The 24182-nt window shown below is 39.3% G+C and overlaps 1 protein-coding gene across 2 annotated transcripts in view; it reads left to right on the forward strand.

The window, feature by feature from the left end:
• The window catches only part of camsap1b (calmodulin regulated spectrin-associated protein 1b), a 110541-nt gene that overhangs the window by 59838 nt on the left and 26521 nt on the right, over positions 1 to 24182 (forward strand). Inside the window, exons 3-10 of one of the 2 annotated variants that reach the window (XM_078226279.1) lie at positions 406 to 567; positions 4577 to 4657; positions 15505 to 15646; positions 17577 to 17716; positions 18448 to 18544; positions 19227 to 19398; positions 19710 to 19801; positions 21704 to 21788. In XM_078226279.1, coding sequence (XP_078082405.1) covers positions 406 to 567; positions 4577 to 4657; positions 15505 to 15646; positions 17577 to 17716; positions 18448 to 18544; positions 19227 to 19398; positions 19710 to 19801; positions 21704 to 21788 — 971 coding nt within the window. The remainder of the gene's footprint in view (positions 1 to 405; positions 568 to 4576; positions 4658 to 15504; positions 15647 to 17576; positions 17717 to 18447; positions 18545 to 19226; positions 19399 to 19709; positions 19802 to 21703; positions 21789 to 24182) is intronic. The other variant, XM_078226280.1, reaches the window with a different exon arrangement.

Genomic DNA, 24182 nt, shown 5'->3' on the forward strand with positions numbered 1-24182 from the left:
ATTTTAGAACTGAGGCGAGGAGAAATTTCTTTACCCAGAGTGTGGTGAATTGGTGGAATTCACTACCACAGAAGACAGTTGTGGCCAAAATATTGTGTGATTTCGAGAAGAAATTAAATATAGCTCTTGGGGCTAAAAGGATCAAGGAATATAGGGGGAAGGATCAGGATATTGAATTTGATGATCAGCCATGATCAAAATGAATGGTGGAGGAGGCTCGAAGGGCCAAATAGCCTATTCCTGCACCATTTATATGAATTTAAACAATGAAGTTTTAAGATACTTGAAGCTGTACTTTGGCATATAAAGCCCAAACGATTCCATTTGAATCCGTGTTTTTAATGACAAACAAACCTAATAGCTTTATAAAAGTAATTTACTAATCTGTTGTTTCTGCCTCTACAGAGTGCCCACATGGCTTTGATTGATGCGCTAATGATGGCCTATACAGTAGAGATGATCAGCATTGAAAAAGTTGTGGTCTCTGTGAAGCGTTTTTCCACATTTAGTGCCTCAAAGGAATTGCCATATGATCTGGAGGATGCCATGGTGTTCTGGATTAATAAGGTAAGTGTGTAAAACCGTGCCTTTTTTTTTTAACATCAATGCATTGTGTTTCCTTCCCCTCCATGTTCAGTCCAAGCCAATTAAACCTTGATTCAGCAGCAGAACTTAAGTGCCACTCCAGAGACTCCAGCACATAATCTAAGCTGTCAGTTCACTGCAGTACCGAGCGCGTTCACATTGTTGATGGTGTTGTCTTTTGAAGTAGACATTGAGTTGAGACCATCAGGCCAGCCACCTGATGTTCTCCTGGTGCCCTGGCCGCTATTTATTCCTCAACGGATGCCACTAAGACAAATAAACACTGCAGACATTGGAGATCTGAAACAAACGCAGAGTAGGTTGAACATTAGATAACCATCTGTGGAGAGAACAGATCAGTAACTGTTCAAATGTGAATTCTTCATTAGACTGCAAGAAGAGTAGCAGTTTAAAAGATGCAAAACAAAGGATAGAGAGTTCTTTCTTAACAATCTTTCCGACTTAAAGAATGAGCAAACTCCTCATTCCTCCTACCAAAACGAACCATCTCACACTTTGTATACTGAATTTCATTAGCTATATGTTTGCTCACTATTAACTATACCCCAAAATTTGACATCTGCAAATTTCAGAACCATTATTCAAATATCTGACTCCAGATCATTTATATATACAGTAAGCAACAGAAGTCCCTGCATTGATTCACGTTTCATTTTTTTGCCTGAGAGAAACTTCTTAATTCCTTTGCTCTGTTTTCTTTATGGTGGTTATCTTTCAATCCATTCTACTACCAGTTGCAAACTCTACATACCTTGACCTTCATTATAAGCCTCTTACGTGACAATTTATCAAATGTTTCCAGAGGGTCATTTTTATTACATCCACTCTGTTGCGTTTTCCTTATTATTCTTCAAAGCATTCAGTGAGGTGGACTTTCTGCTAGTTTGTTCTTTTTTGTGAAATCCATTTCTCTTCAATCCAGTTAATCACCACTTTCAGTTTTGCCCACTGCTTTTCCTGTGGGTTTTTGTTTGGTCAATATTTTTCTCCTGTTTATCTTCCACACTGATTTGCTGTTGGTTAGCTATTTTCCAATCTGATCTTTCCGCCATCTATTACTCTAAATCATTATCTAAAATCTTACTATAATTTGACCATGATTTCCATGGCTTATTTTTCTTAAAATGCTCCAGTTAATTTCCTGTTACAAGATCTTGCAGCACTCACTCCTTCAATGGACTCCTGCCACATTGGGACATAAAGAAGCCTTGTATGTGCTGCTATATTTTTCCCTTCTCCCACTTGGCGGAGTTGAAAATCTCCTATGGCAATCAATGTTTTTAAAACTAATTTTCATATATTTGGCCATCGATTCTCTCTTGCCCCTTATTTTTCATTGTTTTATGGTATGTTGCAAATGTGACTTATTCGTTTCTTTCTCTGTCATTTCCAAATACCATTTAGCCTGCAACATTTAACTACTAGTTGTGCTCCCTCTGCAGCCATTTTCTAGCATTTGTCTCACATTTATTCCTTCACTTCTAATTGTTGCCTGCAGTGGCCCTTAATTTTGCTAAATGCAGTGGCACACTAGCAATTTGATATGCTTTGTTTTTCATTTAATCAGATTTTCTTTAATTGCTTGTTCCGATAACCTTTCCTATTCCCTGAGATATCGTTACCTTTTATTGTACTTTTGAGCTTAGCTCTCCATACCTCTTTGTTTGGGTTACTACTGTATCCTATCCGGATTCTCCTCCCATCAGCAGCTTTAAGCCCTTTCCATATTCTTATTTACGTTTTCCCCTAGAGCCTTGGTCCTAGCCCGGGTCAATTGCACACGGGCCCAGGGATAATGCTCCTTTCTCTCCCCATTCTGATGCCAGTGTTCCGTGAATTGGAACCCCAGCTTCGCATACCACACTTTCTGCTTCTCCTTATATCAATTAGCACCGAGGCTCAAATAGTAATCTGGAAATTATCACACTCATGGTTCTAATTTTTAACTTTGCTCCCAGCTCCTGATGCTCCCTTACTCCCTACTCATTTCTTATGCTGTTAAATTGTTTGAGGGACTTTGTGTGCAAATCGGCTGACACGTTCCTTATATTACAACAGTGACCACAGAAGTACTACATTGACTACTTTGCAATGTTCTAAGAGGTGCAAGGTGCTGCATAAATGCATTCTTCTTTTTGGAAGCAAAAAAAGGGGTAAAATTCAGAGCTTGTGGCAAGATAATAGAATGTGAGTCAGAAAAAGACAAGATCAAACTGTGGAGTGCTCTGCTCTGACCACACCTAGAGCACTTTGCCTGGCTCCAGTCACCGAGACATGAGGGAGACGTTGAAGTATTGGAGATGTCGTTTTTCAATTTTCCAATGTTAAATATCCAGAAAGATGCTTCAATTTTGTGAAATTTCTACATTAGGAACTATCAAAAGCATAACAACATCCTTGCATTTAATACTTATTATTTTTCTTATGTTGCTATGTTATGTAAAGGTGTAGTTATTCCCACATTTGCCTAGCAACGTATACTGGTTAGATATTGCATTGTTCAGCAAACAGTAACGACAGTGAATCATCACCGAAGATTGTTGGTCAGCAACATAAATTGGCAAAAGGCCAAACTGTTGATTAGCTGACTCAATAAAACCACAGTGATAAAAATGCACAATGGCATTAGAGGGCACAACACGTAAAATACTTCTTGCTGAATGACATTCAAGTTCTTTGTTAAATCAGAAATAGTTGTTTTTCTGATTACAATGCTGTTATGTATCATAAGAGTTAATTTGGCGAGTTAATAATTGTCTGTTAGGATTACTTGCAGTCATATTTTGTCAACTCATAGAATTGATAAATACATAATCTCAGGGCACACAAGCCAGATTAGTTCGCATTTTCCCTCGAGACACTGAATTAGCGAAACATCGTTGAAAATCTAATCTACTCAATTAAGGACAGTGTCTAGTGGGCGATTTGTTTGCTAAAAGCTCTGTTGTTTTGTGGTTGGCTATGATTTGGAATTACTTCCTTTTAGCTGCAAGTCAAGTGGCTCTGACAAGTGTTTGATGTCAATGCTGACTCAGCATTCTGAGGTTGTTGATCCTATTGTGCGATCAAAGCAAAAGGCCCAATATTAGAACAATAATGGTGACTGTATGATTTAATTGTAACTATTCTGTATTGCTTGCAGTATCCCCAGGAAAAATAAAGACTTATATTTATCTGACGCCTTGCTCAACCAAGGTGCTTTGCAACCAATTGATACTTTGGCAAGGTGCTTTGCAACCAATTGATACTTTGGCAGTGTTGTAATTTAGGGAAACACACAGCAAGATCCCATGAACAGCAATGTGAGAATGACCAGGTAACTTGTTAGTGATTTTAAAATGAGGAATAAATTTTGGCCAGGACAATAGGGATAGCATCTCCGCTGTTCTTTTGAGTTAACTTCACAAAGTCTGAGAGGGCAGATGGCGTCTAATTTTAATGTCTCAACTGAAAGTTGGCACTTCTGACAGTACAGTATTGCCTCGGTAATGCACTGCAGTGTTAACCTAGATTTTTGTGCTCAAATCTCTGGAGTAGACCTTGAATCCACAACCCTTTACTCAGGTTACCAACTGAGCTTCATACAGATGTATTCCAGTGTCTTATTTTACAACATAGTTTAAATGTACAATCTCTTGCATTCCCACATGTAATTTATGTTCGACTTCAGAATGGCCATTTGTGAATAATTTAGGGTGCATTTTCTTATTGAGCAAAGTTCTGAGATTTGCTCCTCATAGGATTTTTAATGTACAAGTTACATTAACAAAAATGCTTGCTGGAAAATTTAAAAATAAATGAAAAGATGTTCTCAGTTTTAATGTCTCCTCAATCAGATGCTGGGTTTATATATTAGAAATACAACTGTTGTTTTATTTCTCATTGCCCCCACTCTCTCTATGATATGTTTGTCTACACCTATTCAAATCCATTTTGAGATGGATCGCTTTGCTGTCTTTTACCATTTCAGGTGAACTTAAAAATGAGAGAGATTACAGAAAAGGAACTTAAACTTAAACAGCAGATTGTGGAAAGTCCAAGTCACCAAAAGGTAAGTCTAATGGGTTTATCAAGTTGTCCTAAATCATGGGTTAGTAGTCACTGACTTCTAGGTTTACTATTGTTTAGGCTATTAAATGCATTTTTCCTCAAATTTCCATATTTATTAAAAGATATGTAGTCAAGCAGGTAACTGTTAAGTGACATGTATTACTCTATGTATCAATTAGTATTTGATGAAAGTAAGACAATTGTATGTGGTTTACAAAGTGTGTAATGGATTTTTCAGTTGAAAGATTGTAGGTGAAGTCTTCAACACACAACCACTTGGTTTATCAGTGAACCTGCATAGTCAGCAGCTTTAATAACAACTGAACGTTTTCTATTCCTGCTAATCTCCTGTATATTCAAACTCCTGTTTTCTTTTAACTTGACACTACATTGATCGATGTGCTGCCTGTGCCAAAACCTCAATGGGGAAATAGGGGTTATTTGATACAAATTCTCTTTAATTCTGCTGTTCACTTTTCGTCTAAAAGGTCCATTCTTGATTCATCAGAGTCTGTTTGTTCAGATATTCTAATGTGCAATGCCACTCGGATCATCTGTGGGGTTGAGGGAGCCCTCTCAATCTTATGAACCAGTGATCTCTTGTTACACACTGCGCATTTGATGTGTTCTTTTGTGTGCCTCTTTTTAGATGATCAGTACAGTTCATAAATGAGTGAAAGATTTGGTTTCCCGTGTTATCTAGAAGTGCGGATTGTTTCCATATATGTAGTACAAATTGTTTGGACATTTGATCTGCGAAGTTGTGTTGAACTGTATCATTTTCAATTGCTAGTGATTTGTTTGTGTTAATTGAAAGCAATGTTACCAAACACATTCAACAAAAGCAGTTCGAGGCTAGGTACATCCATCATCATTTTCCATTTAGAGCAGCATCCAATGACAGCTGAGACCCAAAGTTATGGATCTTCATGGGTGTAAAAGTATTGTAAGATCATAGGACATAGGAGCAGAATTAGGCCACTCGGCCCATCGAGTCCGCTCTGCCATTCAATCATGGCTGATATTTTTCTCCTCCCTATTCTCCTGTCTTTTCCCCATAACCCCTGATCCCCTTTTTAATCAAGAACCTATCTATCTCTGTCTTAAAGATACTCAATGACTTGGCCTCCACAGCCTTTTGCGGCAAAGAGTTCCACAGATTCACCACTCTGGCTGAAGAAGTTCTTCCTCACCTCTGTTTTAAAGGATCATCCCTTTAGTCTGAGGTTGTGCCCTCTGGTTCTGGTTTTTCCTACTAGTGGAAACATCCTCTCCACATCCACTCTATCCAGGCCTTACAGTATTCTGTAAGTTTCAATAAGATCCCCCCTCATCCTTCTAAACTCCAACGAGTACAGACCCAGAGTCCTCAACCATTCCTCATATGACAAGCTCTTCATTCCAGGGATCATTCTTGTGAACGTCCTCTGGACCCTTTACAAGGCCAGCACATCCTTCCTTAGTGATGGGGCCCAAAACTGCTCACAATGCTCCAAATGTGCAAAAATGTCCACCTGAAAATAGCTGGGGGAATTTTTAAAGAGGTCAGGGAATATTTTATATTATTCTATTCTATTGTTCTTGTATTTTATTTTACTTAATCTTTTTAGCATTTTAATAATATATGAAAGTGATCTGGGACTAGAGCTGGAAGCTACAAGTTAAAAAAGGGAGCTTGCGCAATTAAATTGGGAACAATTGGAGGTTACAGGGAGACACATTTATAAAATCTTGGGCCGGAGAAGAAGAAGAGCCAATAATATTAAATGGGAAAATACCAGAATTGCTAGAGCAGGGAAAGGATGTCTGTAAAATTAAAAGGGCAGCAGGTTGGGTGCAAGGCCACAAGTTGGAGACAACAATGGAGCTCATTTTAAAAGAAAAGCCACAAACCTTGTTAGAATAGCAAGTTTTAGAGTGGGATTTAGAGACAAAAGACAGTGGAGCAAGTGGGCAGACTGAAGTTAAAGAATGGACCAGGCTGCAGGAGGTGGGGTGAATAAATCTAGTAGTAAGTGGAAGTAATATCTTGAATGGTTGCATGGCCTTTTTATTGAATGGAAGAGAGCAATGCAGTACAAAATGTTAGAATTACTTGTATTCCAAATAGTGACATTTGAAGACTACTTCCAAAGTGTACAAAGCAAAGGTTTGGATATGTGGCAGGTACAGTCTGGGGTGACATAGGCAGGAGGTTATGATGCCTCCTAGTCCAAAGCAGCATCATGAATGACAAGTTTACATGTGTAAATGCCAGGCTCACATGGGAAGTCATGTGTTGTAACAAAAAGCACTTCTCAAAATCATGACATGGGAAGTCAAGTTGTGGAGAGGAAGTGTATACCGTATTTTAGTATGCAACTTATACAGAAGGTGAGGTTCCCGATGAATTTCTTAAATTGTCATCTGAACTTCACCTGGTGTCCAATGATTTTCTCATATAAGAACAAAAAGTGCTTTTTAAAAAAAAACAGGAATCTTGTTTAAGATGCACTCTATCTTAAATATTTTGAGTTTTTAAAAAATTCCTTCTCCAGATGTGGAAATCACTGACAAGGGTATCATTTATTGCCCACCCCTAATTCCCCTTGAGGACATGGTGGTGAGTCAATTTCTTGAATCGCTGGAGCTTGTATGTTATAGGTACCATATATACCAGTAGTGTACCAGTCGGTACGCTAGGTGGTCGGTTTAGCTCAGTTGGCTGGATAGCTGGTTAGTGATGCAGAGCAAATGCAGCAGAGTAGGTTCAACTACTGTGCAGGTGGAGGATATTCATAAAGGCCCTGCCTTTTCAACCTTGCCCCTCACCTATGGTATGGTGACCCTCGGGTAAATCACCACCAGTCACAGCCTGTGGTCATCTGGACGCATCTGGGTGGCACAGTGGTTAGCACAGCGGCCTCACAGTGCCAGGGAACTGGGTTTGATTTCTGGCTTGGCTGACTGTGTGTGTGGAGTCTGCACATTCTCCCTGTGTCTGCGTGGGTTTTCTCCCACAGTCCGAGAGAAGTGCTGGTTAGGTGCATTGACCATGCTAAATTCTCCCTCAGTGTACCCGAACAGGCACCAGAGTATGGTGACAAGGAGATTTTCACAGTAACTTCATTGCAGTGTTAATGTAAGCCTACTTGAGACACTAATAAATAAGCTTTAAACTATGGCCACTTTACCTTAAATCTGCCAGTATAAGACCTCAAACCTACCAAATGAGGAAAAATAGAACCTCCCCCCATGTAACAATCTTATTTTTAAAAACTTAGCTACAAAGAGGCTTTCTTTTTGGTTTGTTATTTTAAATGAATTTCTAAATGGCTCTGATATGCGCTTACTTTCAAAGGAGGCTGCACCATGTTTTTATTTGGTTGCGCCAGGTGCAGTGACCCTGGGCAAGCTTCTCTCAGGAATTGAAGTCAATGTTAAAAATTCTAAGTGAAATCTCCAGAGTGTCCATGTAGCATGTCCTTTGACCGCCATGAGTGCAACTTAGACTTGAGCTCGCCATGACAGATTCACTTTGGTAAGCAAGCGTCAGGCATTCTGTCTTAATGACCAGCCCAACACGGTTGTGACTGTCTCAGTATAGTGTGGATGCTTGGCGTGACAGCTTGGGTGAGCACCTCAGTGTCTGGTATTTTGTCTTGCCAAATGAGCTTCCAAAAGCAGCTCCAGCTTCTTGCAATGATGTTGGTACACAGTCCAAGTCTCGCATGCATAGGGCAGGGTAGACAGGACTGTTGCTTTATAGGCTTTCAATTTAGTCGGCAGACTTGCTCCTCGTCATTCCCAGACTATGTTCGAAGTCTGCCAATGGCTATGTTTGCTTTGGCAATACTTGCAAGTGCCTCGTCATTAATATAGACAGCTCGAGAGAGGAGTGTACTGTTACAAAAAGTGAACTTATCCACTGCTGCAAAGTTCTGGTCATGAACTGAATCCTTGGGCTCAAGATAGGTCTTTTGAACAGGCTGATTCATTACTTCAGTTTTCTTTTGGGTGCTTGACATTGTCATACAGATTGGGAAACAAGCCCATGCTACATTGCGAGTCCAGCTTTGAACTGGTACCATCATTGTCAAACAGGAAATCATGAAGTACGTGTCTGGAGACCTTGGTCTTTGTCATGCTCCTTTAATGGGCACTGAATCTAATGATGGGGCTCTAGTCCAGCTCTCACTGTAAATTATCTGCAAAGATAAATTCAAATGTGTGTGTTGAAGACTCTCCTGAAAGGAATTAAGATGACAGTGTGGTCAGCAGACTTTGATTTTTGAGTCGTCATTCTTTTGCCGATTTAATGGAGATTTGTATGGTCACAATATGGGGCAGATTATCATATGTCCACATCAGAATGCAAACGGGGATAGTCGTTGTCCTGTTCTAATCTATCTTTCGTAAGATTAACAATCGGCGATTGCCACATTTACTTGCAATCTAAATGGAATCATATTTTAATTTGGGGAGCACATTCTTGGTTGACAGCATGCTGCATCACTCCAGGCTGGCAAGGCTTTGGAATCTGCTTGGTAAGATGAGCCAAGAACTTCTGAAATCTGAAAGAGAAAACAAATTGCTGGAAATACACAGCCGGCCAGCAGCATTGTTAAAAGAAAAAGGCAGGTTATGACGATTCAGCTGTCAACTCTTTCAGTCTTGAAATGTCATAGCCTGTTTTCTTTTGTTCCCTGTGGACTACCTGATTTGCACCATGTTATTTGTTTTATCTCTCCCAAGACCCTGAAAGGGTTGTCTTGGATGACACCACGTTCCCCAGTGAAACAGGAATGGGGAGGTCAGATCGTAGCATCTCCACCTGTTCCGGGTGAGATCAGCAAATCTGCAGCATTCAGTGCACTTTGGCATTTTTCTCGATGTGGAAAAATGTACGTTGCCTTTCAGCTCATACAAATCTTTTTTCCAGTAATTTGTATTTTCTTTCTTTCTAAGAGATTTTTTCCGGTTATTTTGGCCTCTGCAATCGCGTGGAAATTCTCCCAAATTGAAAGAAAAATTGCATTCCCAAACAGCATTGACTTGGATATACATTTGAAGCTACAGTTTGGTAGATTGTGAATATTTCTTCAAAGATTTGAGTAATCTGAAAAATTAAAAGGGGAAGGAAATATCCTAAACTGCCAAGTTCTGCTGTGAACTTGTTGAGTGGTTTCTTGGAGTGATTGGATGCAGCTCTCCCTCTGATTTCCCCCTTGCCCTCACCACATGGAGCGGCACATTGCCCCTCCTCTGTATCGCTCCACAAAGCATGAGAGGAATGAAGAGAAATTGTATGGAGGATGAAGAGAATGAACCTGCACCATTCCACTTTGTGTAGCTTTGGTATCCTTTGCTATGTTGGTATATTTCCAACACCGTACCGTGCATACTTAACACAGAAAGATACAACGTCGGTGAATATAATCACACTCTTCCACTTGCTCAAACTCAAGTGTTTGAATATTGTTCAAATCAAAACTAGCTTCCACAAGGAATTAATGAATTTGCACAATTAAGTGATAGCATCAACTCAAAAGGAAATAACAGTTTTGGCAAAGGATGCTGCTCAAACTTTGATATAGCAGACTTTTTATACTATAGTATAGAAAGGTTTTAGTTTAGCGTTCATCCTAAATGCTGTTTTTGCCATTTTCCCGATGATTTTAATTGTGTTTTTCTAATTTGGTCACTGCAAACTGTTACAGTAAGCCTGTATTTAAAATAATTAAAGGAACCATATATGACATATAGCATCATACTGGGATCTTCCAACCATTGTCTTTCCTTCTCCCCTCTCTTTCACACCCCCGCCCCCCTGATCCTCCCTCCAACCAAAGGGTTTTACTTAAAACTTAGAGAAAGACGAGAGCAACAAAATAGAACATTTAATTAAGCAAAGCCTGTTGATGATTTTGTTTCCTTTTTTTAATTTAAAGGAAATTATTCTGTCAAAAATAGAATTGTGTTTTTTATCCCTAATTAGACTGTTTAAGAATGAAGTGTTTTATACATGCTGATCTCTGGTCTGTTGCTCTAACAAGCTTTGCTCCTTGTCCTTTTGATGCTTAAATTCTAACTCCTTTCCCTGCTTTTTGGGCAGTCTCCTTCAAAATGGTATTGGAAACTGGTGCCCGTAAGTGAGCTACTAACCGTCTATTTCTACTTCAGTCATTCTTCATTCTTCTGATTTTAACATAACAGCAATAAAGAGCAAAACATTTTTCTTTACATCTGAGGACCATATTTCTAATTACATTTATTTCTAGAGAGCCTATTTTAAGACTTGTGAATTATGTAGAAGAATCTGATTGTTTTTTTAAACTGCAAACACCAATGAGTTGTTGGAGCTGTTGGCTTCACTATCCTTATCATGAAATTGAGGCCTTTAATGTACTTTCCCATTGTTAACAATGGGCATTTACCACAGGATGGGCTTCGTGTTACACTGGTTAGACTGGTTACATTGATTGGAGAAGATGGTTTGTTGTTTATTGCTGAAAATATTGGGACATCAGCGAACACCACTGAGCTTTCAGAAATGATAGCTTGAGAAATTCACAGTTCTTTATATGTATTCAGCACTTGGGGAATGCACATTTTATGTGTTGAATGTATCTAAGAACAATACGTGTAGTTTCAAACTGATAGCTGAGAATACTGAATTAAAAGAGGGCATTGTGAATCAACCGCAGTATTCAGTAGACCCTTTGCCGTGTGTGTTTTCACACTTCGGGCACTGAATGCTCGTTATCAGCTCGTTATCAGGTTGTTTCATTGGGATGTGCATGTGTTTAAATCCCTTTATTCTGCAGTGTCCTTTCCATCATCTTTTGTTGTGGACATGGAACTTTATTTCAGCAAGAAACCCAGGCCTGTCAAAAATCTTCATAATCAGTCCAAATAAAAGTACAACACCACTCCTGATATCAAAAATTGGGTAGTTATTGTGAAATATAAAATAAGACTGTGCAAACCATTTGCTGCTGCCTTTGTTCATAAGCCTCCTGCTTAACTATAATATTTTGTCAAATAAAGCTGTTGATCTGATAAGTATTTGTACAAAATAGTAAAAATGATAAATTTATTTGAATATAATACATTAAAACCGTGATCAGTAACCTCCAAACCTGAAGATCAGTAGAAACTTATTTTTCTCTTTCCCCTTCCCGCCCGACCTCTGTTCATTGCATTACAAAATTCTGTCCCCTTTCTACATCTCCTTCTTATACAAATGCTCTAAGTTTGGGCAAAGCTTGAGGTCTTTTGACATTCCCTTTCCAAAGCTTACTGTTTTCTGCATGCCTTAATGTTTTTCATGGTCTTTCCTGCCCTCTGTTTGTATTACTGTGACGTAATGCATGCCATTGCCCACTGCATACTTGAACCAGAGGAATATGCTTGGGTGGTACAGTATACTTCATTACTCCATAAAATACAAGGCGCATATTTTTAAATGAAACATCTGGCTTTAAAATCCTAAATTTTGTGGTTTCTGCAATAGCTGTGGTAAAGTGCTTTCAAATATATAACTGGCTAATGTTTCTGAGATCTTTATATCACTGAAAATTAATGCATGCTTTATATAATTTCTAAAAAACTGGAATAAACATGTCAGTTTTTAGGAGTCATTTTTTAGGTGATATCTCCTTTGTGCTTATACCTTAAATATCTTAAACAGATCCAGTTGCCTTCGTATCCATTATTGAAGCCTTGATTTATCGCAGTGGGTTTAAAATAGTTATATTTTTCATTGGTACTCTATTGTCACATCATTGTTTTTTATCCAAGAGCAGCGAGCTGTGTTGGTGCAGGCATTTAGAATTTATCTTCAACGTCATTTTTAATGGATCGTTACAAGGCTGAAAGCAAGATTTAAAACAGATGCAAATAAGAGAGGCATTAATTTATTTATCTAGAGAAAGTCTTGCTCAGCTGGTCACACATTTATAAGGATTTGGTAGCATGAGCTCTTCTTTAACTTTGCCCTTTCAGAAGCATTGATTTAACTTTGACTGAAATTATCCCTATGTGTAATTTAAAAACAGATGATCTGTGAGTCAATTTACCGAGCTTGACAAATCCAATTGCCTGGCATTGATTCTTGCAATTTGTTGATGTACCCTGTGGTATTCTAACTAACTAATAGTCACACCAACTGCAGATTCCAACCTTAAATCGCACATAATCGATAGTGGTTAATTAGAAACTCATATAATTATTTGGAACGCTGGGCTCAAGCTCAAGTTTAATCATGAAATTATATGCCTTTGAAAATAGCTGCACAGAATTCTATTTTCTTTGAAGTGTGGACACAAAGCAGATTGGCGCTGTAGTGTCTCCATAGCTCCATGATGCTAGAAGAGATAAATTAATATGTATTTTTCACATAATGCTGGCAGTGAAGCAGACTTGGTTAACAATACCTCATGGATATGTTAATTCTTCACACTTGCCTCCAGACTAAAGACTGACAATGTTGGCATTTGCCGCTTAAATGAAATTTCATGAAAAATTGTGAAAATATAATATAACAAATGATGACAAAACTCCCTCTTTGGAATTTGGTGCAGTGGTTTCCATTACTAAAAAAAATGTATCTGTTCTTCTTTCTTTCTTTTGGTTTGAACAAATGTTACTGTGCATTGCTTTTGTTTCAAGTAAATGTGACCTTTTTAATTTGATATTTGGATGATCAATTCTCCTTTCTTTGATTTGATTTATTATTGTCACGTATTAGGATACAGTGCAAAGTATTGTTTCTTGCGCGCTATACGCACAAAACATACTGTTCATAGGGTACATAGGGGAGAAGGAAAGCAGAGGGTGCAGAACATTGTGTTACAGTCATAGTAGGGTGTAGAGAAAGATCAAGTTAATATTTGTAGGTCCATTCAAAAGTCTGATGGCAGCAGGGCAGAAGCTGTTCTTGAGTCAGTTGGTACGTGATCTCAGTCTTTTGTATATTTTTTCCAACGGAAGAATGTGGAAGAGAGAATGTGCAGGGTGTGTGGGGTACTTGAGTATGCTGGCTGCTTTTCCGAGGCAGCGGGATGTGTAGATGGAGTCAATGGGTGGGAGGCTGGTTTGCGTGATGGACTGGGCTACGTTCAGAACCCTTCGTAGTTTCTTGCTGTCTTGGTCAGAGTAGGAGCCATACTGAGCTGTGATGCATCTGAAAAGGATGCTTTCAATGGTGTATCAGTAAAATTAGTCGTAGCATTCATACTGAATTTCCTTAGCCTCTGTGGACATCTGGAACCCTGTCATTGGAGTTGCAGAGGGAAGAGAAATAATAGAACCACTTTCCTGCTTCTATGCATTCCTCTACACCAATAAACTATAACTTCACTGCTCTTTCTAATTAGTGAGTGTAATTAACATGATTTATCTATAAAGTTGGCTTAAAGCAAAATAGCTTACCTTGATTCTGGATAATAGTTCATTTTAAATGAATTATTTTTGAAGTGCAGGTAAAAGCCATATCCAATTTGTTCTCAGCTGGATCATACAAGCATATTAAGTAAGAGAACTTTTTCGGTTACTAAGGGCAGAATATTGGCCAGGATCCGGTGTGTGAACTCCTTGTCCCTCAGTGTCAGAATCATTTTTTTTACATTCACCTGACATGGGTCTCCTTTTAATCTCTCATCTGAAAGATGATGCCAACAGCAATATAGCTGTCCCTAGTGAAAGTTCAGTCTAGATTATGTTCCCTCATCCTGGAGTGAAACTTGGACCCATGTCTTGCTGATTTTGAGACAAAAATGCTAAAAGCTAGTACATTAATGTACCAAGCACAAGTGGACATTAGGCTTACACTCTTTGTAAAGGGAAGTGCAGAATGTTTAACAGGTAGTTTGGGAAATTTGATTGTATCAGGTCAGCAAATAATAAATAAGGAATTAAACTTGTACAAAAGAACATGATCTGCCAGCCCCCCTCTCATCTCTGCATTAAGACTGCTTATGGCATATTGAAATCAACTTATTAAAATAGTGAATCAGATTGCCACTAATAAGCTTTAAATCTCCTATTGAGATGTCAGGATAAACAAATGTTCTAAAAATTGTGGGTGTATGCTTCAAATTCAAAAATATATGTTGGGTTGGCAATGTTGATATAAATAAACTGGTCTGATGTATTTTGTGGGAAGCAGGGTGAGGAAGAGATTCTAATTTAGCCAGGCTGAGTCACGCCCTTGCTGATGAAGTCATTAGCAAAATAGTGCATCCTGCCAGCACCATTGGGATTGAAACATAGTTGCTGGTAGTTTGTACTTAAAACTGTAATTTTTCTTAAAATACAGTTCTGGGATTATTTTATTGAAGGCTCTTTTTAAAAATTGTTTCTGATTCCTAATTAAAGCACTGTTGAATATTTCTATGTGGGAAAATTCAGCATATTGGAATCAAAACAAGTTAACTTTCTGCTTTCCTCATTGCGTTTTTCAGGAATCCGCTGTGGTGCTTAGCTGTTGGTTTCCTGAAATTTCATAATTACGCAAAAATGCACAAAACCAGATCCATGTTAACTTGTAAGAAAGTTGGTCTGTATATTCCACCTTCTGGAGAGGCCTGTTATGCAGCATTTTCGTGCATGATTTGTTTTTGTTATGCAGCTTCGAGTATGTTCGCCTATATAATTAATCTCTGGCATATCTTGAGTATTAATTAAACAATCTATTGGATAAGCATTAGTTCCGAAAAAGCTTCGGGCTGGGGAAAAGAAATCTTAAAGAATATCAGCTGGACTTTGCCATAAAGAGGGATAGAATACAGTACCACCCAAGTTAAAGCATTAATATATAGTCACCAGTTCTCTCCCTTTTTTAAACTTATCTTTATTTTGTGTCAGGTGCGTTATCGACGAGATCACCCCTTGAACAAGCAGTTGCCGTTTTTTCCTTTAATGGAGGATTTAATGAGAGATGTGTGCGATGGCTGTTCACTTCTTGCAGTTATTCACTACTACTGTCCGGAGCTCATGAAATTAGAAGGTATTTGTGTTTAGAAATATGCAGTATACTTAATTTAGATATATTTTTCTGCTGCTCCACAGTGTAGTTGTATATCTTTGTGTATGATAGGGTGCATGTTCAGGGCTGGAGGTTTCTGCAGAGAGGTGTGCATGTTCAAGTTCTCACTAGTTATGACTCCACATTTATTTTGTATAAAACTACCAGTTCCAGTGTATCTCTTTATATAGCATAGCTCATTTTATACTTAAATTTAAAAAACAAATTTTTATATTCGTTCTGGCTGGTCTGACTAAGAGTAGTATGTCCACATCCTGACTAAGAGTCGCAGAGCTAAGCACTTGGTGATGTAGCAAAGAGACAAAGATTGATGAAAGAAAACTTAATCAAGTGTTCAGTTGGCGTATCTAAGCAGTTAAAAATTTTAAAAATACTTCTGTCCCCCTAACTTGCCCTTGGTGGCTCAAGGAACAGAAGTTGTCAATTTTACATAGCTTGTATTTAGAAATAATAGTTACAAACTACTTAAATTCTAATTAATGGCCAATGGTAATCGTTTAAAACTGAGAAGGTGATGTGAGTGTTAGAAGAGATGGGCAACATTTAGGAATCATTCATTGTCACTTACTTATTGTCACTTTGCAAGCTGTATCTGGGACACCGGAGCATACTGGGTGGCATGGTAGCACAGTGGTTAGCACTGCTTCCTCACAGCGCTAGGGACCCGGGTTCGATTCCCGACTTGGGTCACTGTCTGTGTGGAGTATGCACATTCTCCCCGTGTCTGCTTGGGTTTCCTCTGGGTGCTCCACTTTCCTCCCACAATCCGATGTGTGGGTTAGGCTGATTGGCCATGCTAAATTGACCCTTATTGTCGGGGGGGACTAGCTCGGGTAAATGCATGGGGTTATGGGGATAGGCGCTGGATGGGATTGTGGGCGGTGCAGATTCGATGGGCTGAATGGCTGCCTTCTGCGCTGTAGATTCTATGGTTCTATGAGAATTGAGGCAAAATTTAGCAACCAGATATTTATGAAAATCTATTATTGATGGGTGATTTTTATTTGGGTGTTGGGTCTAAAAATGAATGTAAACGTAAACCTATTCATAAGATGATAATGGTCCCCAAATTTTTCATAGAATATGCAGTACTTTTCTACAATGTCCTAAATTGTGAATTTCCATCTGATATCTTTGTACAAAAAGTTCATGCTGTACTGAGTTTGGAAAGGCTTCAAGTAAAGTAAGTGAGGTAAATATTGCTTCAGGTCACTAAATCTTTCTAAGCATGCAAGCCACTTCATTTTATCTTTGACCCCAACGTTTCCATGTGTGAAACTCCCAAAAGGGATTCACTTTCTCTTAAATGCTCCTTTCAGCCAGTTTACACCTTTCAAATGACAGAAAACATTTTTATTAATATGCAACGGCAACAACACTTCAGTAAGAGAACAAATATTGAAAGAAAATAGAATGCAAATTGCCCAGACAGGAATCTGAAAACTCCACATGCGCTGTGGGATATACTTACAGTTAAGTTATATTTTTGATCAACAAGGGAGTCGAGGGTTATGAGGCGCAGACAGGAAAGTGGAGCTGAGTCCACGGTCAGACCAGGCAAGATCTTGGTGAAAGGTGAAGGAGGCTCCTTGGGCCAAATGACCTACTCCTCCGAGTTGTCACGTTCTTGTGGGTGCAGTGCATCTTGTTTGAAGAGAAATGTCTTAGAAGAGCTGTAACTTTTATTTATTTTCGGCAAGGGCCCATTACTTTTAATTTTAAAAAATCTTGATTTTAAGTTGGTAGAATATTAATGACTTTTGCTAAACCATGGTTTAAAAGGAATTTTCGTTTAGAAGTTCACCTGATCTTGTTTCTTAAGGTTAAATTAATCTTGTCTTTACGTTGACTGGTTTAAATGGGGTTCTCTCTCATTTGTTTTTCTTTGCAGACATTTGTTTGAAGGAAGTGACTTCAATTGCAGACAGCTTGTATAATATTCAGCTCCTGATAGATTTTTCACACCATTATCTGAACAGAAGTTTCTATCTCACACTAGAAGATATGTTGTACAGTCCTTTAGTGCTGAAGGTAAGATTTAGTTAAGAGCTCTCATTTCTTTAAAGTAACATTATTGTATCTATACTCATGAAGGTGGTACGTTCAGCAACAGGTACTCCTTTTCCACCTCAGGAAAATCTATATTTGTGAGGGGGGCACTGATGAGGCTGCATTGTTATTGTATATCCTTAGTTACCTGAGAGGCTGGTGATGGAGTTCTTTGAATCACTGCAGTTTTTATGGTGGTAGTTCTCCTATAATGATATATGGTATTTTTGCCCACGAAACAAATGCGAGAATGACAGCAGTATACATCCCAGCCAGATTAGTATGCGACTTGAAGGGGAACTTGAATGTGGTAGTGTTCCTGTGATTTTGCCACTCTTGTCCTTGTCCGTGGTAGAGGTCACAATGCTTAGATACGCTGTTGAAGAAGGCTTGGTGGGTTACTGCAGTGCATCCCATTGCCAGCGTTTATCATCAATGGAGGAGATGGATACTGAATCCAGTGAAGAGCTGCTGGCCAAGAGAGCTGCTCTGTCCTGAATGTTGTGCAGCTTCTTGTGTTGTATGTAGCTACTGCCATCCAGGTGAGGGGTCAGGAGTGATCACTTTGTGCTTGAGACCTTATGCTGTCTCTTCCCTCCCCTTGTAGCATTAGTGATGTAAAGTGATCTTTTCCCATTAATTCTAATTGCATTCCTGTGGAATATAGTGAAGCAAATATATATTTGTAGAACATAGCTTTCTTTCTGTTTCAGCCTAATGTTATGGTGTTCATTGCTGAGTTATTCTGGTGGTTTGAAGTTGTGAAGCCTGACTTTGTGCAACCAAGAGAAGTTCAAGAAATCAAAGACGGTAAGTTGCTGAAGTTTGATAAAAAGCGAGATTAAGGGCTATGGGGAAAAGGCAGGAAGTGGAGGTAGGATGTGATGGAGATCAGCCATGACTATGTAGAATGGTGGTGCAGGCTCGAAGGGCTAAATTGCTTCCTCTCCCCCCTAATTCCTATGTTCTCAAATGATTTGACTCTTCTGCATTCTGGCTTCTCCTCCTCTTGTTTTAAATGTTAGAATGTAACCAGTGACAACTTTGTATTGGATGTAATGTGACCAATGGGAACAAGATGTAAGGGTCAGCTGACCCAGAAAAGCCATAGAACCAGTTAGAGGGATGTAATAGTCAGCTGACCAGCTGATTCACTATAAATAAGGAACGATGTAGAATTGTGGGGAGCTTGGATTGGCCCAGGACGAGGCCCCAAGTTTGGAGTAATGAACTTAAATTATACATGTTATTCAATATGACAATTTAGACTGAATGTCATTTTCTTGAGATCACCTGCCAGTTTGTGTGCTCAGTTTTTGGCCTAACCAAACTTCTTTTATTTTCTTTGTTCTGGATGGAAAATCTGAGCAACCTAAATATTGTCATAATGAAAATCTTTCAAAAGTGACCACAAACCTTTGGCTCGCAACCTAATTACAAATGGAAGAAGTTCCCAAGTATAACTAATGTTTTATCTTCAATCTCAATTTAGCTAAAACGCTCCTGCAACAGAAGAGTTCTCGCCCACCTCTTCCGATTTCCAACGCAACAAAGCGGAGCTTTATGGTCAGCCCAGCCAATGGTCCAGGTGATATGTCAACACCTGTTCCACAGAGTAGCCCAGAGATTGCAACCAGGTATTGCCTGCATCCTGAAGAGTTTCCGTAAGTCTGTCTCTGTCTGTCCTCGCCTTCTTGGCATGTCCTGCAGCAGCTTTGGTTTCCAACTTGGGTTCAGTGTTACGTAGAATCATACGTGTGGTGTGTAATTTTGTCCATTTTACTTTTCTGTGCTGCTAATCATATCTGGACTTACTTTACAGTTTTGTGATTTGTAGCATTTGATTGAAAAACTTGTCAATTGTTATGACAACTGGAATGATTTAATGTTTCCATCTTCCATCAAACCTGTCTGTTTATGTTTGTGCTGAAAAACTTTAAATGAAAAATTGATCCTTTTTGTTCTTTTCGTATAGCAAAGGAAGCCCTGCCTTCAGTCCATCCCACCCGCTATTGCCTTTAAGACAGAGGCAGTATAAATGTCCCCTATCCAGTGAAGACAGCACAGGTAAGATGGTTGCACAGTATTCAAGGTGGAGAATGAATGATGAAAATAAATAGATGAATTTTAGAAATGCTAGGCTTTCTTCGAGGTCTGAGGGAGATGGGAAATAGCAGACAGAGGGAATCTATTAACAGTTCAATTGGATTAATAAGGTAGCCAAGCTAATTATTTTTGGGGTATCAGCGAGCAATTTTGTAATTGCTTTAATATACTGTAAATTATTTGTTTGCTTTTGCCAATGTTTACAGGCACTTGGAGCTTTAAAGTAGGCATTCCACAATTCAAAAATAAATTCTAAATGGATTATTAGACTATTTTCATAATATGATGGAAAATGTTCTTCCCAATGCAAAGTAGCTTCACATTAGGCAATTCATTTGCTTTAGGGTACTAAAATAATTTTTAAGACTGGTGTAAGATGTACCATGACCAGTTTTCAAACCTGGGGAATTATTTTTTGTAGGTGTAGTTTGGATGCTGACAAGATTTAAATTGATGTTTTCTGTTTGAATTCGATACAAGTACCCAGACTACCAAATCTGACTTATTTTAAATTCATTTCCTCATCCGTTTTTCTCCCCTCTGCTCCATTTCCTGAATGTGTTGATCTTTGCTGGTTTATGGTTCCAGAAGTACCAGTTTCCCTCTACATCGTCCAAGAGGCAATTAGTTGTGTGTGAGCTTTAAATAGTGAATGTCATCAGGTTATTCAGCCACAAGAGCCTCAACACTGAACTCAGTATCCTCCCATGTGCAATATCAGCAGGCTCTGTTGAATAGCCGTGAACAGTGAATGCTTGGCCTGTTTATTTCCTTTCTCCCTCCCCAAAATCCAGGAGCAGTGATCCTAATTCTAATAATCTTACATGCATTTTAGCTGAAATCCACACAGACCCAAGATCAAACCTTAGACCACGGCCCACTCCTGACTATAGGGTCCATCTACCATTAATAAAATCTTTGTCATCAACAGAGTGTATGTCTGAGCTTATAAATTGTAAATTATATCCAAAATAATAGACAGTGAGTCTTAGCTGAAGCTAATAATCTGCAGATAAGAAAAAAACTGATTCTATGTTTGCCAAGTTTATAATCATTTAAACATTCTTTAACCAAAACCTATGATAATAATTTCCCTTTCTAGTTTATAATATACAGGGGCATCAGGCACTTTCATCAATTTAATTGATGCTTTTGTTCCTGTAGCAATTTCTTTATTTAATCTAATTTAGTTTTGTCTGTATTTTGGTTGAGGTCTAAGTAATTTTCTTAGCTCTCATTTCTTGGCAGACTTGTCAGGCAGGGAAATTCCTGATCTATCATCAGTGAGTTGCCTGTGAGTTGGCTAAAGGTAGTATTCCTCAGTTCTTCTAATTGCTCCCCCCCTTCCCAGCAGTACCTTGAACTTTTAATTTCTCCCTATTTCACTTCCTTGCCACCCCGCAACCACCACCAGCACTGGCCCCAATAACTTTTCTCACATCCCCATTCTCTAGGTTGCAAATTCAACATCGTAATCATCACACTATTGACAATACACAAACTGACGTTTTAAATGATTTCCTCTCTTCAAGCATTGCTCCCTTTTAAAACCACCCTTCCACCTTCCTGAAGCTTGAGGGAAGTATCGGTTAGGGAATCTGTGCTGTAGTATTATGGCTCTGTTTCTGACTCTCACTCCTAGTGTGGCTATGTGGCATGCTTGCACATTTGTCACTATTTACTGTGTTTCAAATGAAGGTTAAGATATTTTGGCTATAAGTTAAATTAGTCAAAGAAATTCAGTGGACGTAATAAACACTCAACGCACTATATTCAGAGTCCAATCTGAATATCTTCAAAAATGATTGTGCTGTAATGAGTTTTATATGCACTGTTAGCATTCTTTTTATTTTCAATATTTAGATACTCGGCATCGTTCAAATTCCCTAACTCGAGTTGACGGGCAGCCAAGAGGCACAGTGTTGGCCTGGCAAGAAAAGAAGCCAAGGTAAACACGGGGAATACCTTATCTTCACTTGTTTACTTTCTTAGTTCATGTTTGTCTCGATTGAACCTCTAAGTCATTCAATAGTAACTTCATATTGAATATCAACAAATATGTGGCAGATATTCACAGTTAGAAGCAGAGGGTTGATTTAAGTTTTAACTTTGTTTTTGAAATATATTACCTGGTCATCACTGTTTCTTGCACTCTGGCTTTGAATTGCCTTTATTAATCTTGGCTCTGCTGCAAAGATGACCTGGACCAGACTGCTATTAAGACATCTGTAATGACTCAATAAATTTATATATGGTGTAACTGATATCAACCAGATGAGAACTGAATGAGTTGCTGTCAGGGGTGAAGGGGGGTAGGTTTGGAATACAGAAATCAGCATGGACTTCCACCCCTGGTTGTACAGAAGGAGGCCGTTTGGCCCATCAAGTCTGGAGTAACTCTCTGACAGCACATCTTAGCCAGGCCCACACCCGGCCCTATCCCCATAACCCCACGCATTTACCCCACTAATACCCTAACCTACACATCTTTGGACACTAAGAGACAATTTCACATGTCCAATCCACCTAACCTGCACATCTTTGGAGTGTGGGAGGAAACCAGAGCACCTGGAGGAAACCCACGCAGACACGGGGAGAATGTGCAGACTCCGCACAGACAGTGACTCAAGACTGGAATCGAACTGGGGCCTTTGAAGCTGTGAGGCAGCAGTGCTATCCACCATACTACTCGTGTACCATTGTGCTGTGTTGTTCGGCACCTCTATTGGAAATGCAGATGTATGAATTTTGGACTCAGCTGTGGTGCCCCTGTGGTTGAACTGTCTGCCAATGGCCACTGCCAAAATGTGTGAAATGGGAAAATAAAAATAAAGATCTGCAGTGCTGTCGTCTTTTCTTTCAATGTTAAAGAACCATCCCTCAGTGACCAGATTATAAGCCTTACAATAAGGGTATATTCATCTTTCACTAAATGAAGCGGCGCAGTGGTTAGCACTGCTGCCTCACAGCGCCAGGGACCCGGATTGGGTCACTGTCTGTGCGGAGTTTGCATGTTCTCCCCATGTCTGCGTGGATTTCCTCTGGGTGCCCCGGTTTCCTCCCACAGTCTGAAAGACATGCTGGTTAGGGTGCATTGACCCGAACTGACGCCGGAGTGTGGTGACTAGGGGAATTTCGCAGTAAAATAAACTTTAACTTTACTTTTGAAAATGCTCAAATCTATAGCTATAATTCAAGACAGGCTAAAATGAGACACACTAAGGACTGTAATGTAATGAAGCAGTTGTCTGGGTGTGTTTTTGAAAATTGGTTTGAAATTTACATTCGTAGGCTAAGGATTTAATGCATGTTTGTCTTGTGATATTGTAATTGCTTTAAGAATGATTTTCACAGCGTTTTAAGAATTTGGATTTTAGAACATAGAACATAGAACATTACAGCGCAGAACAGGCCCTTCGGCCCACGATGTTGCACCGACCAGTTAAAAAAAAAAACTGTGACCCTCCAACCTAAACCAATTTCTTTTCGTCCATGAACCTATCTACGGATCTCTTAAACGCCCCCAAACTAGGCGCATTTACTACTGATGCTGGCAGGGCATTCCAATCCCTCACCACCCTCTGGGTAAAGAACCTACCCCTGACATCGGTTCTATAACTACCCCCCCTCAATTTAAAGCCATGCCCCCTCGTGCTGGATTTCTCCATCAGAGGAAAAAGGCTATCACTATCCACCCTATCTAAACCTCTAATCATCTTATATGTTTCAATAAGATCCCCTCTTAGCCGCCGCCTTTCCAGCGAAAACAATCCCAAATCCCTCAGCCTCTCCTCATAGGATCTCCCCTCCATACCAGGCAACATCCTGGTAAACCTCCTCTGCACCCTCTCCAAAGCCTCCACATCCTTCCTGTAATGTGGGGACCAGAACTGCACACAGTACTCCAAGTGCGGCCGCACCAGAGTTGTGTACAGTTGCAACATAACGCTACGACTCCTAAATTCAATCCCCCTACCAATAAACGCCAAGACACCATATGCCTTCTTAACAACCTTATCTACTTGATTCCCAACTTTCAGGGATCTATGCACACATACACCTAGATCCCTCTGCTCCTCCACACTATTCAAAGTCCTCCCGTTAGCCCTATACTCAACACATCTGTTATTCCTACCAAAGTGAATTACCTCACACTTCTCCGCATTAAACTCCATCCGCCACCTCACGGCCCAACTTTGCAACCTGTCTAAGTCTTCCTGCAAACTACGACACCCTTCCTCACTGTCTACCACACCACCGACTTTGGTGTCATCAGCAAATTTGCTAATCCACCCAACTATACCCTCATCCAGATCATTAATAAATATTACAAACAGCAGTG

This window comes from Mustelus asterias, chromosome 13 (assembly GCF_964213995.1).
Source record: "Mustelus asterias chromosome 13, sMusAst1.hap1.1, whole genome shotgun sequence".
In the NCBI taxonomy this organism is placed as follows: Eukaryota; Metazoa; Chordata; class Chondrichthyes; order Carcharhiniformes; family Triakidae; genus Mustelus; species Mustelus asterias.